This window comes from Corapipo altera, unplaced genomic scaffold, assembly GCF_003945725.1.
Source record: "Corapipo altera isolate COAL_440 unplaced genomic scaffold, ASM394572v1 77b, whole genome shotgun sequence".
Lineage (NCBI taxonomy): Eukaryota > Metazoa > Chordata > Aves > Passeriformes > Pipridae > Corapipo > Corapipo altera.
Genome location: NW_020884933.1, coordinates 1,365,232 through 1,381,455, shown reverse-complemented (window position 1 = coordinate 1,381,455; position 16,224 = coordinate 1,365,232). Strand labels below are relative to the sequence as shown.

General features: G+C 54.8%; 2 protein-coding genes across 3 annotated transcripts in view; one reads left to right on the top strand and one right to left on the bottom strand.

The window, feature by feature from the left end:
• Nucleotides 1–16,224, bottom strand: part of LAMB3 (laminin subunit beta 3) — a 25,032-nt gene that overhangs the window by 6,463 nt on the left and 2,345 nt on the right. The window contains exons 3-15 of the mRNA XM_027659634.1: nt 8,829–8,943; nt 8,592–8,665; nt 7,962–8,144; nt 7,538–7,601; nt 7,062–7,237; nt 6,332–6,455; nt 5,815–6,003; nt 5,484–5,639; nt 4,721–4,917; nt 3,750–3,861; nt 2,934–3,306; nt 2,281–2,441; nt 1,100–1,308 (exon numbers count right to left, since the gene is read on the bottom strand). Coding sequence (XP_027515435.1) covers nt 1,100–1,308; nt 2,281–2,441; nt 2,934–3,306; nt 3,750–3,861; nt 4,721–4,917; nt 5,484–5,639; nt 5,815–6,003; nt 6,332–6,455; nt 7,062–7,237; nt 7,538–7,601; nt 7,962–8,144; nt 8,592–8,665; nt 8,829–8,943 — 2,133 coding nt within the window. The remainder of the gene's footprint in view (nt 1–1,099; nt 1,309–2,280; nt 2,442–2,933; nt 3,307–3,749; nt 3,862–4,720; nt 4,918–5,483; nt 5,640–5,814; nt 6,004–6,331; nt 6,456–7,061; nt 7,238–7,537; nt 7,602–7,961; nt 8,145–8,591; nt 8,666–8,828; nt 8,944–16,224) is intronic.
• The window catches only part of G0S2 (G0/G1 switch 2), an 18,501-nt gene continuing 15,522 nt past the window's right edge, over nt 13,246–16,224 (top strand). The window contains exon 1 of one of the 2 annotated variants that reach the window (XM_027659876.1): nt 13,246–13,249. The gene's annotated coding sequence lies outside the window, so the exon portion shown is untranslated. Of the gene's footprint in view, nt 13,250–14,011; nt 14,019–16,224 lie in introns of those variants that run through there. The other variant, XM_027659878.1, reaches the window with a different exon arrangement.

Genomic DNA, 16,224 nt, shown 5'->3' with positions numbered 1-16,224 from the left:
GAGGGAGAACAGCCGGGTAGGAGGGAGAACAGCCGGGTAGGAGGGAGCTCACCTGGGCAGGAGGGAGCTCACCTGAGCAGGAGACACCCCAGCACCCTCGGGGAGGGAACCCAGCACATCACAGGGGCCAAAGGTTTGACAGCCCCTCGCCAAGGGAGCTGGGAACTGGCTGTGCTGGTACTGCAGGAGCTCTCTGTGGGCACGGGGATGGAGCCTGCCCTCCCCAGTGGGGCTGTTGGCAGCACGTGGGGCACAGCCCAAGGGACTGGAGGCTGTGACAGTGCTGGAGAAGGGCAGCCAGAGCTACACACATGCACAGCAGTGCTGGATGCTCACACCTGAGCCAGCAACACCAGGTCAGCACCTCCTCCCTGCCCCAAACTGGAGCAGGAGTAGGAGCAAAGCAGGAGTTAAACCCCAGTGGCTCACAGGTAGTAACAGAGCATGTCTGCATGGAGCAAACATCTCAGCAAAACACCCTGTCCAACCTGTAGTTTGCTTTGGGAGAGAGAACTGAATGAGAAGCCCCTGCCCTCTTGCCTGGACACCTGGAGTTTTGATTGCATGGCACCTTCTGGAGTTACCCCCCAAAAAACACACTGCAGCAGAGGCATGGGCAGACCCAGAGCCAGGCTGGTGGCTCAGGAATGTGTTGGTGGCCTGAAAAGCAGAGAGGGGAGGCTGGTGGTCTCCACAGCAACCATGCATTAGGAGACATCGAAATGGATCTCCATGGCAATAACAAAGCAGTGAAGGAGAAATAAGAGAAACCTCATCCAGAAATTAAGTGGGTCTTTGAGATACAAGAACTGACACATGAGAGAGTCCCTGGAGGAAAAAACACGTGGCTGGGAGGGGGTGGTGGGCAACGTTTTGGTATCAATAATGCCCAGGCAGGGGATGCTCAGCCAATTCTCCACTGATGCCCACAGCAGCAGGTTGCTTTGATGCCATTTCTGAGTCTGTCCTGCCCTGCTGAACTCTTTGAGGAAAGACACACAACTGCAGGATGAGATTTTTGCCTCCTGAGCAATTCCAGGCCCTCTGAAAACCAGGTAAACACAGCTGGGAGGTCAGAAAACCACTTTGCATCTTTTACCTTGTTTATGACAGGGGTCAGGTTGGGGGATGAGGCCATCTCTCCCTGCAGGGTCAGCAGCCTGGAGCTGGTCCCTGCCAGCCCCCCCTCCAGCCCCGCGGCGCTCCTGCGGCTCTCCCGGGACTCAGCCAGCAGCTCAGAGGCACTGGTGGCCACTCTGCTGGCATTGCTGGATGTCTGGTAAGCAGATCGGATGGTCTTGAAGGCTCCTGCAGGAATCAAACCCCAAAATGACACAAAATGACTCATAAATGCAGCACAGCTACCTCGGGGAAGGCACTGACTCTGCCCTGCCGGTGGATGTGTGCAGGGAGGAGAGGGATGCAGCCAGAGTGATTAGTCACCAAGGCACCACCAAAAAGCTGTTTTTATTTCCAGATGCTTTTCAACCATTCCTCTGGTGAGCTAGAGGTCTCCTGAAGGACTGAGCTCTCAGCTGGGGCTAAAAGATTAAAGGAAAACTGAAGCAAGATGACGTGCACGTGCTGACCCTGGGCTTTGGTGGGGGCAGGACAGTTTTCAGAGCCTTCTCCCTGGTTCCTGAGCAGCCCCACCATTCCTGGAAGGAAGGTGGTCAGAACATGGAGCTCTGAGGCCTGCATGGATGGGGAGGTGTAGAGTGAATCTGTCCCAGCAGTGGCCACTCACCACAGCTGGCACATCCCCAGCCAGCTGAGCATGGAGGGGACAGGAATGAGACCCTCGGAGAGCAGGAGCTGCAGCAGGATCTCATGGCAGCCAAACCCAGCATTGTCACAGGGCTTAATTAGTTCTTCTCCCGAGTGCCTGGCAGCAGCCTGGCTCTCCTCCCCACCCCTCCAACCCTTCCATCTGTGCACAACCTTCATTATCAGCTGCCTCACGGGTTTGGGGTTGCTCTCCCAGCAGGGTCTCCTCCCTTCCCACTGCTTCCCAGCAGTGAAGCTTGTGCTGGTGGGGAGCAGGGACACAGAGTGAGCTGCCCAGCCCCAAAAGACTGGAGCAAACACCTCAGTGGTGTGAAATCCCAGGTCATGGACCAGAGACTGGGTGGATGGAGATCTATGTGCTGCTCCAAAGCTGAGAGTGGGTTAAAAACTCCATTACTCTTTCACGTGGCCAGTGGGAAACCACCAGGCATGGTCACATTGAGGTAAATTAATAGCTGCAAATTAAGAGGTATTACAGCTGCAGATCTGTACCTGACAGGTCCGTGCTGAGGCTGGTTTCAAACTGGGTCTTCTTGCTCTGGTACTGGGAGTTAGTGAGCAACAAGCTGCTGTTGAGGGCTTCCAGCTCCCTCGAGAGGGAGGCCGTGTCATCCAGGAAACGAAAGTCAGGATTTATGCCTCGGACCTGCTCCCTGGGAGAGAGGAAAAGCAGAAAATGTGAGTTCAAGTAAAGGGCAAAGCATCAGCAGAGAGAGAGCAGGGCTGAGCAGGGCCATCTGTGCTGGGGCACTGCCAGCACCTGGCCAAGTGGCATTTCTGAGCCCAGAGATGGCCAAGGACATGCCAAAGGTGGCAGAGAGCAGTGCTGGGCTGCAGCTGCCCCACACCAGAGTCATGCCCATGCAGGGACCAGGCATGCTGGATGTGCCCTGGGAATGCCAACTCCCCCACAGCCTGCCCACCAGCCTCCTGCCTTGGTGACACGTTGCACAGGACAGGCACACGTGGAAGGGCTGTTCTCCTGCATCCCCGCCCACCTCGTGAGCGGAGCAGGATATTTCAGGGGCAGGAAACCAAAGCAGGACACGTGCAAGCAGCTCGGGGTGGTGAGAGCACACAGAAAAACATCAGCATCTCCTCCTGGATGAGGAGGATGGATAAGGGATGCAGCCACTGCCCCTCACCTGATGGCAGCCAGCGTGTTGCCCACCTGGGCCAGGCTCTGCTCCGTCACAGAGGAGTGGCCAAGGATGCCCTGGGCCTGCTGCACGTTCCCCTCAGCCTGGGCCAGGCGGGGGCCGAGGTGGGACCCCCCAGTCCCAACGGGCAAGCGGGACGTGGAGTTGCCGAGCCCGGCCTGGCGCAGGCGCAGGCGCTGGATGTCCCCGTCATAGGTTTGGAAGCAGGGGTGGCACAGCTGGCACTCGGGGTAGGTGCTGCAGTGGCCCCGCTGGCACTGGTCGCAGCGGCGGCCGGTGACCCCCGGGCGGCAGAGGCACTGTCCTGTCACCTTGTCACATCCCACCCTCTCTGTGCCCTGGAAGTCACAGTCACACTCTGGGGGATGGAAAAGCAGAGAGGTGAAGCCCACTGAACATGTGGTTGTGGTGAAAAAGTTATATCTGTACAAAACCAGCCCCTGTTAATGAGGTGCCAACCCAACCTGGCATCCATCCCCTCCCATCAGCTCCTGCAGCGTCTGGGACAAAGGTGGCAGGAGAACAGAAAGAGCCCCCAAGTCCAGGAGCTTCCCCAGCCCCTGACCCTGCAGGGTCATACCAGAGTGGCCCAGGAGCTCACCCAAGGCTGCTGGGAGAGGACTGGTGGGTACCTGGAGACGGGGGTGAACTGGGAGGCTGTTCCAGAGAGGAAAATCTCTCTTGCAAAACAGCGTGGGAACGTGGATGTCAGGACATGGGCCAGGTGCTCTTTTTCACAGACAATCCATGATTTCCCAGTGCAAGGAAACGCGGAGCCAAACCAAAACAGGTGGTCCCTACCTGTGCAACCCCCCCGGGCGTCTCTGTAGTGCCTGTCTGGGCACAGCTGCTCCTGCATGGCCGAGCACGTCCGTCCCGTGAACCCTTCTCTGCACGGACACTGCCCTGAGAACTGAGGACAGAGGCACATCAGGGAGACCCAGCTCTGGGCACTCTCCGGGGAAAGCTCTCCCTCAGCTGCTCTTCACCACTAAAACCAGAGCATGGGCAATCTTCTCTACTCAGCCTGTGCCCCAGGATGTGCCCGTGCTGCTCGTGCCAGGCTGCAGGCACAGCCACTGGGCTGCAAACAGGCTCCAAACAGCCCAAGCACTGCAAGGAAGGTGTCAAGCTTTGTTTCAAAAACAAAGCAGTCGCCCACAAACAGCTGCTTTGCCATCTCAGGTCTCCTCCCCTCACTGAGCTCGTTTGGGACCTATCTTTGGCTCTTAGAATTTGTCATGTGCTTGGTTTTTTTTACATTTGACTTTAATTTTCCCAGTTGCCTCTTAAGCCTGAAGTGACACACAAATGCTTTTCATTGACAAATGAGGATAATTAGCTTCCCTTGCCTGTATGAAGATGTCTTATTAGGACTTCCTTGCTAAATATCAGGCTTGTTAAAATGACTTAATTTTGCCTTGATAATTACCACCTTCTTTCATTCTCCTGAGTAGTCTGTCATGTGTTTTCTAGGAAAGGGGAAAAGGAAAATAAGAGTGGGATGCGCTGGGGGATGCACAGTGCTTTTTGTGAAGGCTCCCACGGATAGGATGGGACAAATGATCCCCCAACAGGTGGGTTTGATGCTCTGAGAGATCCCCAGTGTGGTGCTGCCCAGCGGGGACACGGAGCCACTGGCAGCCCCTCACAGCAGCGTTTTTGGGGGCTGGGAAGGGGAAAAAGAGAGCAAGCTCAGGGAAACGAGAAAGAAACACTGCTGAAGGAAGTGGAGCCAGCCCTGAGGGTGCTCAGGGTGGGCTGGGTGGTACCTGGTTGCAGTGGGGGCTCTGGGAGCCGCGGGGGTGGCACTCACAGGGCCGGCAGCCCTGCCCGCCGCCCATGTCCCAGTGCTCGGCCGCGCACTGGTCACAGTCATTGCCCACCACGTTGGGCAAACAGAAACACCTCCCTGTCTCATCATCACAGGGCATGTCCTGCCGTGTCCCCAGAGCGTTGCAGGTGCACCCTGAAACAAGGAGGGGTTTGTTAAAAATGGGTGCAGAGCACCCAAAGGTGAGCTCTTCCCTCTCCTCCCTTCATACCTGAGCTAAAGAGACCTGTTCCCCTGCCCTAACACCACCCCTGCCCTAACACCACTCCTGCCCTAACAGCACCCCTGCCCTAGCACCACCCCTGCCCTAGCACCACCCCTCAAGTGCTGCAGCAGGAATTGGACCCTGAGTGGGCTCAGCATCCCCCCAGCACTGACCTGACCCACAGCTCCCTCCCACTGCGTGCAGCCCCACATGGCATCACCTCCTGCATCCCCTGTGGCTCCCTGAGCCCTGCACACCCAAGGATACAGCTCAACACATCCCCCAAACTCCACTTTCCACGTGCTTTTTGCCACACATCTAAGACAGGTCACAGCCTGAGCAAGGAGGTTTTATAAAACCTTTGCAAAACGGGCCTTTGGCTCAAAACCCCCAAATCAAATCTGGGCAGGACTCAGGTCCCTCTCAGAGCCACTGAGGGCACTGAGGTGGTTTGGGAGCACCCCGGGAAGCAGAAGGTGTCTCAGGGGGTACTCACTGCGGCACCCCAAGGGGTTGGGGTTGGCCAGCTGGGTGAACCCTGGTTTGCAGAGGTGGCAGCGATCCCCCTGTACGTTCTCCTTGCAGACACAGCGCCCTGTCACCGGGTCACAGGCTGAGCCTGGCACGGTGCCATCGGGGTCACACTCACAGGCTGGAAACCGGGAGGAAACATCACAGCTGAGGGGTGACAGAGGGCTGGGGAAGGTGGGAATGTCACAGCTGAGGGGTGACAGGGGGCTGAGGAAAGTGGGAATGTCACAGTTGAGGGGTGCCAGGGGGCTGGGGAGGGGGCCACGGGGGGCTAGAGGGTGTAGCTGTGCACTCACGCAGACAGGCTTCAGGGTGGGCGAGATCCTGCTGCTGGTTGCGAAAATAGTTGGTTTTGCAGCGCTCACAGTTGATGCCCTCAGTGTTGTGCTGGCAGTCGTCACACACCCCCCCGCTGGCCCCTCCAGTGGCCCGGTACAGCTCGGGGTCGAAGTGGCACGAGGCCGAGTGACCATTGCAGTTGCACCCTAAAAAAACCCCAAGGAGTTGGAGCTGCCACCCTGCAAACCCCTCCGGCAGCGGCAGCTGCGGCACTAGAGGGTGCCCGAGGCTCCTGTGTGACACGGTGACACCCGTTTAACCGCCCCAGCATCAAAGTGGCACCAGTCAGACAGCACTGCCGAGCACTGGTGCAGCCCGTGAGTGGCATCGCCCTGAGCAAAGCCCGCTGTGCCAACGTGCCAGGGGCACCCCTATTACCGTCCAGGCACGCAAAGCATCCCAGGAAAATATCTCAGAGCTTGCTCCTGCTCACGGCTGGGAGGATTTAGGGGAAGGAAAGGCAAGGGAACATACTCTGGCACTCGTGGGGGTCGTGGTCCTCGGCGGGTGCCCAGGGCCGGGCGTTGTAGAGGCCGGCGCAGCGCTCGCAGTGGGCACCGGCCGTGTTGTGCTGGCACACGCAGTGCCCATGGACCTGCTGCAGAGACACTGGGTCACCCCTCCTGGCTGGCAGTGGCTCAGCTCAGAGCCCTCATCCTCCTGGCCTGCTCCTACCCCCATTCCCTGCACGGGGATGAATCTCCAGCACCCGGGACAGGCTGTTCCCCGCTCGCTCCCACCACCCCTGCCACCCACCTGAGGGCAACCCAAGTGTAATATGGGGACAAGAAATTCCCACAGCAGCCAACAATCTCGCCCTGGCAAATCCTCCTGGGCGTGCAGGAGCCTGCTGAAACCATCTGTGTGTCCCCCACCCTGCTGAGTGCTGGCAGGAGCTGTTCCCCCCAGAGCCAGACTTCCCGCTGACACTGAGCTTTGTCTCTCCTCAAAAAGCCCCTCCGCCTTCTTCCCCACACAAAACGGGGTTACACTGGGGTAGCACAGGCTGCTGTCTCACAGCCACCACCCCACTGCTTCAAGGCAATGTTGGGCACTGTTTCCCTCAATTATGAGCATTGAAAAGCCTCCCATGCCCCATTCCTGGTCGTGCCAGCCAAGGTCTCCCAAGGAGCATTCCGGGCACATAGTGGAGCCTGATACCATGGAGCTTCTGCTCAGGTTATTGGTTTTTCCCAAGGCTCACCGTGGGGTGCTGGCCTCCAGAAGGGGCACACTGGTCGGCGTGTCCGTGGCAGAAGCAGCTCCCCAGCACCCTCATCTCTGTCACAGCATAGAAGGTGCTGGGGGAGTGGTACCCCTGGCGTGGGATGTGCTGCAGCTCCGTGAAGTTGATCCGCAGGTTCGTGAACCGCCCCAGCTCTGTTGGGGACCAGGGACAGGGGTGAGGGGCCAGCAGGTACCCGGGTACCTGCAGGTACCCAGGAGCTGCAGAAGAACTTTGCAACTCGTGTGGAGGGCTTGGAGCAAGACAAGGGGGCATTGGCCATCAGCAAAGGCCAAATGCTGCCCTGTGGTACCCCAGAGGCACCAAGACAGCAGCTCAGGGTCCTGCTCCCCTGGGGTTACCCCAGCTCAGTCTTTCCACCACCTGCAGGAAGAACCACAAGGTGCCTCACTCCCCTCTCCCTTTCTCAGATATGAAAGAGGAAGGTCACTCACTCTCGACAGCCTGGCTGTAGGAGGTGCTGATAGTAGATGCAAGGTCTTGGACACTGAATGTCACCTTGGAAGTAACAAAAAAAAGAGGTTAAAAAGCAGGAAACTCGAGGTGCTCTCTGCTCATGGTCCAAGCAGTGCGTGCTCTGGACCTGCCTCTGCACAGCATCACTGAACACAGGGAAAAGACTTCAGAGCTGCAGAGGCTTTTGCAGGAAGACCAACACAACACCTCTCCTGCCACAAAGCAGCAAAGGCTTTCCTGCCAAATGAGCAGGAATCTTCCCAAGGACTCCCCTCAGCACTGCTGGATGGCCATGGGCTCCATCCCTCAGGTGGAAAACACTTCCAGGCCACCATGTGTCCCTTCAGTGTTGCCCAGTCCTCCCACCCCAAACCCAGGGCCACAGAACCCCCCAAACCCTACCTTGCCCCCATGCATGGGGTGCCCCTGCAGGGGCTGGCACCGAGTGTCCTGCCAGCTCTCAGGGGAGCCCCGGGGCACGTGGGGGAAGGCGGTGGCACAGTCAGAGGCCAGGTACTGGTACACCTGCCAGGTCCTGCCGAGGTCGGTGGAGCGCTCGATCAGCATCGCCGCGGGAAGTGGAGACTGCAGGGCAGGGAGAGGGGCACAGCTGTCATGGGCACACCACAGCCAGCTCCTACCCTGGCAGTGCCTGTCCCTCCTCATCCTCCCTCCAGGCTCAGGTCACTGCAGGCTGCTGGATTAATCCCCTTCCCTGCAGGTTATCAGCAATTTTTGGGGTCCCCCCACCCCGGCCAGCCCTGCTGCAGCCACAGAGCACACACCTGCAAGGAGGCTTTCATGGGATGGGAGCCCACCACACTGCTCTGCCCCTCCCACTGGAATGGAATTCCCAGTCCTCATGTGAAAAACAGGGGAAAAAGGAGGGATGGGGACCTTGAGGTGCTTGCTATCAGGAGCCTGAAGGAAGCTCTGAGATCCCTGGGATCATGGGGAACCAGCAGGGCCCATCCAGTGCCATCTGTGACCTCCTGGGGAGCAGAGGTGCCACACACAGACCCAAACACACACCCTGAAGAGCAGCACGACGCTGCCCAGCTGGAAGGTCTGGTCCAGGTCCAGCTGCAGAGACACACGGTTGGCACCTGCGGGCACAGAGAGGCGGCTTCAGAGGGGCACAGGGGGGGATAAACCACTTCACTGCCTGAGCCAACTCGGTTATTTCCTTCTTTCCTTCCCATCTGCTGAAGTCAACACCTTCTCCTCTTCCCCTTAACAACCCCTTGGGTTGTTGGCCCAAGCACTCACCGTTCTGGGACTGCCACCAGCGCGCGTGTCCGGCCGAGGACAGGACATTGTCCACCCGGTGGCCGTTGTAGGTGTGTGACAAACGGGAGTCACACCTGCAGCATTTCATGCTCCACTGCAAGACAAAGGACAGGTGGGAGTGACCATCCCAGTTTGGCCGGAGGGAAAGACCTCGGAGACGAGGGGCCCAATTGCAGCTCGGACTCGACCAGGAGCAAATGGCACCAGTGAAGGTGGTTCATGGAGAGCTGAAGGGCTGCAGTCAGCAAGGCTGACAACAGGAATCAAATGCTCCCCTTCACACCTCCTTAAAAACCACAGCTCCTGGTTTTTATGGGCTAAAAACTAAAACCAAAACGCTTTCGACTAAAACAGATTTTTGGCAAACCAGCAAAAATGCCTTTTTTTCCTAAGCACTCCCTACCCCCATTTTCCTCGATGCCAACACTTGATAGAAAGTTCTTTTCAGCTTTTCAGGACCAGTTTGCCTTTTCCACACAGCCGAGGGAGCTGTTTGGCTGAACAGAAAGGCTTTTCTCTCTCCTCCAAAAGCTCCGGGCGATGCTCGGCCCCCCCTGAGCTCTCCCCTGGGAGCAGAGCGGGAGCAAACAGCTCAGGGGGTGAAGAGTCAGGGGGTGGGAAGTCGAGTGGCTCAAAGTTCAGCCCTTCACTTGAGCAAGTAATTCAAGGAGCAAACAGGGATGTAGCACAGGCAATGTGGGGCCGGGAGAAAATGATCCCCTGGGAGCAAACAAATCCTTCAGTTTTGACTAACCAAGCAACACTCCCTGCAGCCACCACCACGGGGGTGACGGGTCCTGCAGCCACCACCATGGGGGTGACGGGTCCCTGCAGCTCATGAGCAGGCTCAGGAAGGAGTAAAAAGCAGCAGGGAAGAGGCTGAGCAAGAGAGGGGGAGCAGGGAAGGTTTGGACCCTGGCCAAGGGGAGAGGCAGGCGCAGGGTGGGCGAGCAGGTTGGGTGAGGACCACCTGGAAATGGGAAGGAGACACCCAGGTGAGGCCAAGGTGGGGAAGGGCAGGTCCCAGGGGGATGGTAAATGAGCTGATGATGCCAGAGCCTGCAGCAGCATCCCATGGGGAACATCCAAAACACTGGGAGTGGAACAAACCACAGGGACTGCAGAGGCCACAGGGAAGGGAAAGCTGCTGCTCAAGGTACGAAAGGAAGTGCTCAGCACCTACAGCCTGGTGAAAAACAGGTTACCCAGAGAAGCTGTGGCTGCCCCATCCCTGGAAGTGTCCAAGGCCAGGTTGGACGGGGCTTGGAGCAACTTGGGCTAGTGGAAGGTGTCCCTGCCCATGGCAGGGGGTGGAATTAGATGATCTCTAATGTCCCTTTCAACCCAAACCATTCTATAATTCTAAAACACCAGTGGCCTGAGCAGTAAAGCAGACTCCCAAATGGAGCAGTGGGACACATGTGTCACCCTGACACATCCCAAAGCCTGAGGAACTGGGGAAGGTGGAGCACAGGGTTTGCCAGTGATGGCAGGAGCTGCTCTTCATGGTGCAGGGTGGGACAGCTCAGAAAGGTCACCCTGGGAGGAAAGAGGGTCCAGTGCAGAGGAGCAGAGTGTGTCTGGCACAGCTGGCACAGGAGAGGCAATGAGAAACCCTGCTGCAAGGGCTGGTAGTCACTGCAGTGGCATTAAGGTGACACCAGAGGCACAGGCACCTCTGGGACCCCAGTGATGGGATCAGCTCTCAGCGACAGAGCAGGGACATTGGGTGACAAGTGACAAATAGCACCTTATGGCCACCTCTGGGCTAAAACCTCCCGTCTGATACTTGAAACAAATAAGCCAATTCCAACCAAAACACTAAACAAAACGTGTTCTGGGGTAAGGAGGGGCCTGTGCCCACAAGGGCAGCTGGAGGTGGCGTTCAGGGCCACAGTAGCATCAGGATTACTGATTTCCCCTTTAAAAATTGATTTGTGGTTTACACCTATTGCCTTACTCCTGAAACAGGCTCAGCTAAGCCAGTCTCTCATTTTTACAAAAAGGGACTTTGTTTCATAAGAACTAGCTTTTTTTTTCTTCACTATCTTTAAACTCATGGAACATCAATGATACATTTTGTCCAGAATCACGTTTTTGCTTGCACTCCCACAAAACTGCACAAGGGGGAAGGTGGCCTTGACCAGAAGGCACCAACTGGTAGCACAGCAGCTGCAAAGCACCCAGGGAGGTGGCTGGGCAGCAGGGACAGATGTGGGCTCACACCTTGGGCTGGTTTTAATTCCTAACAAAGCCCAGACTTGACTCTGCTCTGTCCCAAACCTGGGAACCTTTCCTCACCTGGGTGGATTATGAGGAGAGATCCTCACTTTAAACTGATCTGTTTCCACACTATTTTCCCCAATCTTTACGATCTCTGTTTATAAATGTCGCAGAACAGGAGCTGTATAACTACAATATTTATAACAATATCGCAAAGTAAGCAAACAGAGAAACCAAAATATATCATCTTGCCATTTCCCTGGCTCTACCAACTCCTCCTGGCTCTGCCAGTGAGAATCACAAATAATTCAATCAGGTCCAGGCAGAAGAACTCATTTCAGAGGATGACTACCAGCAGCAAATTGTCAGGAGCTGCAGGAATTACCCACAGAAATAATCTACTGAACAACTGCCAGCAGTGATTAAACTTCCCAGTGGTTGTGACTGTGCTCAGCAAAGGGGAAAGGAAGGCTTTCTGCAAGGGGGAAGGTTCATCTCGTTAGGAGCAATTTGTGCATACTTATTGGGTCGTTCACACAGCCACAGACAGGAGCACTCTCTAGTAGCTACTCTGCAGCTGCAACCACACTTAAAATGCGGTGCTAAGTAAAAACGAAGACTAAACCGTGTGAGACAGACCCTCTCCAAGCAGCCTGGGGCTGGGCTGCGTGCAAAAATCTTCTTTTTTTTTTCTTTTTCTCAGCTTTTTAAATCAGGCTAAAATTAACACTGGAAGCAAAATTCATTTCACGTCCTGGGAGCAAATTGTGAAAGCCCCGAATTGCACAACAGGAGGGTTTGCTCTTCCCAGCTGTGACTATGTGTCTCAAAGTTCCTCGGAACAGAGGGAATTACCAAAAATGACGGCCCAGAGCCGGGCTGAGGGGAGATTTACCAGGCACAGACCTTCCTCCAGCTCTCTCCTTTTTTTACCAGGCTCAGCAGAACCCTCGGAGCTGGGTGAGGAAGAGACAAGAGACAGTGAAGAGATCTGGGTTTAAACTGAGCCACCAACCCTTGGAGCATCCCTGGCTCTCCAGAACGTTCTCCCCTCCCTGCCAGGTAGAGAAGAACTGCTCTGAGTGTGAGGAGGTGTGGGATGGGGGCTGGAAAGGACACGAGGAAGGTAAAAGAGGTTGTAGTTCTGCATGGAAAGCACTGATAGCCCTCCGTGCCCCCAAGCTGCTCTTAAGAGTCACCAAAAATAGGGTGACTCTGGAGTGGAGAAGGGAAATTCATTCCAGACTTGAATGATAACTCACAACACAGTCATTTCAGAGGGAAAGCCACAGTGTTGGGAATAAACAGATTCATGTCTTAGAAATAACAGAGAGGGGGAAAAAATCCACGCAGAGCAACCACCAGCTACTGTAAAAATGCCCATGTGTGACACACTTCTGCAGGGTTTTGCTGCTCTCCTCCTTCTCTGACCTTATGCACCAGCTCCTGAGCAGCCTCCCCTGCTCACATAGGCACTGAAACCTCAAACGATTTTAAGCTGATGGACTCTGACCAAAGCAATTTAAGGAGCTGCCATTTTAACACGAGTAGAGAGCCCTCGAAATAAAACCTCCTGGCAGAGGAGCACAACCCAAAATAAACCGAGCTTATTCATCAGCAAAAATAGGAAGCTGCTGCTCTCCAGTCATGAAACAGAGACCTTTCATAGCTGTGGAGACCTCGGTGGTCCCATATTTGACCCAGCTGCTTGTCAGGGAGTGAGAGCACTGTGTCAGTGCTCCTGGCACAGCCTCCCAGAAGGGAGCTCTGTGTGCTCTTACACAACTGATATTCTATAGGGACAGCAATCCCTGTGCCAAGTCTATTTTGGGACAAGCTGGAAAGCGGTGGGAATTTATACATCCACAGAGAGATTAAAGGTTATTAAAAACTAGGGTGGGCAGCAACAGTAAGTTACCTGGGGAACAGAGGCACCTGCTAAGCCAAGTTATGCAATTCTCTATTCCAACCCATTTTCATGCCCTGTTAGCTGCAGGGCATGGATTGTGGAGCAGAGCTCATGCCTGTGAAGTAATCTATACATTTCCTTGGGAAAAGGCAGTAGAAGTTACCCACGGTTGTGTCACCATGGTTAAACTTCCCAGTGAGCAGCTGGGATTTGCTGAACTGGACTGGGCTTCCATTTTGAAGCACAGATATGTCATAGAACCCCCTGAGTTGGAAGGGCCTCACAAGGATCATCGAGTCCAACTCCTGGTCCTACACAGGACAGCCCCAGAATCCCACCCTGTACCTGTGATCCTCTAAACCACGACATTGATGTCACATCCTTGCTTGGCCTGTTGAAAATGAGGCTGAAAATGAGCTCCAGGGTTATGCTCAAAACACAAACAGAGGGCTCTGCCCCCCAGCTTGGTCTCATCAGTGACCCCAAATTCAGAGGCAACAGCAGAGATGGGGGAGAAGACACAAGATGACACAAGCTGGCCCAACACCCCAGGTCTGGGGTGTAAGGAAATGGAGTTCATTCCTCTTGCTTTTAAAAGAAGCACGTGGGGGCCTGTTTTCCTTACCCTGTCTGTTCTCTCACCAGCAAACCCTGATATAAAATCTGCCAGGATGGCAGCCTGCAAAGCCCAAACTGCACCAGTTTATCCCACACCCTGCAGGCCTTGCTGGGGTCCTGCTGCCCCTGCAAGGCAATGATGTGCTGTCTCCCAGCACATGTTTGGTTTGCAGGCATGTGGCAAAACTAAGAAGGATACAGAGAAGGGAGGAGGGAAAAAACAATGGAAAATAGGCTTTTTCTTCTGCACATCCACTGCAGGTAGGGACATATCCCTGCAGCAAGGAGCAGGGTGTGTCTGAATGCCTGAATGAGATAAGCACTGAGCAGCAACATGTGGTTGCTGTATCACCTTCAACAGGTCGGGAACACAAATTATTCAGGGCAAACCCTGGACTTGATGAGGAAAAACCCCCAAAGTAGAAGCCCTGCTTTGGTCACGTCCTGTCACAGTTATTTCATGATTTTGTGGATGCATTTTTCCGTGTAAAAAGCTTGAGTTTGACTGATGAAGTGAGTCTGGAAAGAAAGTGAGCTGGGAGGCACAGCTTTCCTGCCTCCTTCTCCCCTGTTCCAACATGCCAAGGGCCTGCTGGAGCACCCAGGAAGCTTTGGCTGGGCACCCAGCTCCCTGACTGACTCATGCAGGTGGGCAAAGCAGATGGAACCATCAGACAGCAGCAGCACAGCAGGCAGAAGCATCAGTCTGGCACTTACTCTCCCTCACAGACACTGGAAGGGAGTATTTTTGGAAGCAGCCAAGCAGGAACTGGTGCTGAGGCACCAGAGCTGCTGCAGCCCAGCCCTGCCAGGCAGATGTGACCATCCACCAGCACAGGAACCCCCTCTGCTGTGCCAGGAGCTCCAGCAGGCTCACATCTCCCTCCTCCTGACTCATGTAGGGATCAGGCTCCTCTGGCACCTCTCAATTCCCACCTGGATGACTCCGTGTCACCACGACACAAGGGATGATAAAGGTGATTTCCCACCCTTCATATCCACCAAATGCCCATGAAGAGCAGGTGAGAGAAGGCTGAAAATCCTGGTCCTTATGCCAACAGCTTTTAACATCCAAAATCTCTCGGGGCTGGGATGTGAGGACCCCACACAACTGTCACATACCCCCCTCTCCACTGTAGGATGCAACACAAGCACAGGGACACCCAGCTCTGCTCCTCTCCTGCCTGTTCTCTAGGAAAAGATTTCACAGGGATGTGCAGGGGGTTTGAGGTGCTCTCCTAAACTAATAAAACAACCAGAAAAACCTGTAGCTGCTTTCTAGGTGTGAATATGTCCAAGCAAAAGCATTGCATGAGCCTGGAGGAAAGAAACACTCTCCCTGCAGAGAAATGCTAATCTTTGCTGGGTGTGAACATGGCATGGCACAGGTCCCACTGCTTCCAGCAGCAGAGCAAGGAGCCACAGGCAGGCACAGCCCTCATGCTGTCACTTGGAATGGCCAGGCCAGGCAAGGGGACTTGGGATTTGATAGTCCATGTGAAAGCCACAGTGTGCCTTCCCTGGGCTGGAGGCAGCCAGTGGGAGCTGCTCTGCACTCCCATCACAGTGCTGTGCAGATGTTTATATTTACATCTCTCTAATATGTATATTTACATATATATTATATCTTTGCAAAGAAAGAGGTGTGTTAACAGAGCCTTGAATCACACCCCAGTCCACCAGAGTCTTTCCAGAGTTTCTTTGCATCAATCTTTCCCACCGAGTCTTCCCTCTCCGACTCCAAATCCAGGCTCGCTTCTTTTCCTGTTTTATTTTCATTTTCCCTCCTGCTTTCCCTTTCCCTGCTGGCTCCACCAGCCATTTCCCAAGCACTCAGTGATTTCCAGGCCATGCCATTGGCCTGCCTGGTTTCCACCCCCCACCACTTCCCTGACCCCCAGTGCAGTCCCCTGTGCTATAAATGGCAATGCTGAGTGTCCCTCCTGGATTTCACTAGACTGAGGCTCCAGCCAAGGAGTGGAGCAATCAGGAGTGCAAAGTATAAAGGTTAGAGGGATCTGGAGCTGGAGCAGACAATGGAGCAGAGGCTGAAGTCGATAAGTGACCCACCAGAGTTGCAAAAGAGGACCCTGGGGCCAGCAGACAGGCAGCACTGACCAGCTGGCACCAGGGAGAGCAACCCCTCATCCCATGCCCTCTGCTAGGATTGCAAAACCACCTCCAGATTTGCACCTATTTGGCAAAAAAAAAAAAAACAAGAGCAAGGCTTGTGACCAAAAAAGAGTCACAGGAGTCTATAAATTAAATGTTTTATGGGACGGGAATAGGAAAATTGGGTTCAGGGGATTAAGTTTTGCTTAAATTAGGGAAGGAGAGGAAGGGTGGGAAAAATTAGGAAATGCTGAATCCATGGGGATTTCTCCCATCGAGTTAAGAGCTGGTCTAATCAAAACTGCATTGGCCATTACAGTTGCAGAACAGGAATCAGGGAATTTGCTAGGAGTAACTCTGCATCTTTCATTTCAGTAAAGGAAAGGATCCCATGTATGTAAGGAAGCAAAGACCCCATTCCCAAAGCCAGAACTGGAGAATCCAACTCAAATTATCAGTGTTAATTGTTCCATGTCTCTCTTAACCCTGGTTCTTGTAAGGCAAGGGACAAGA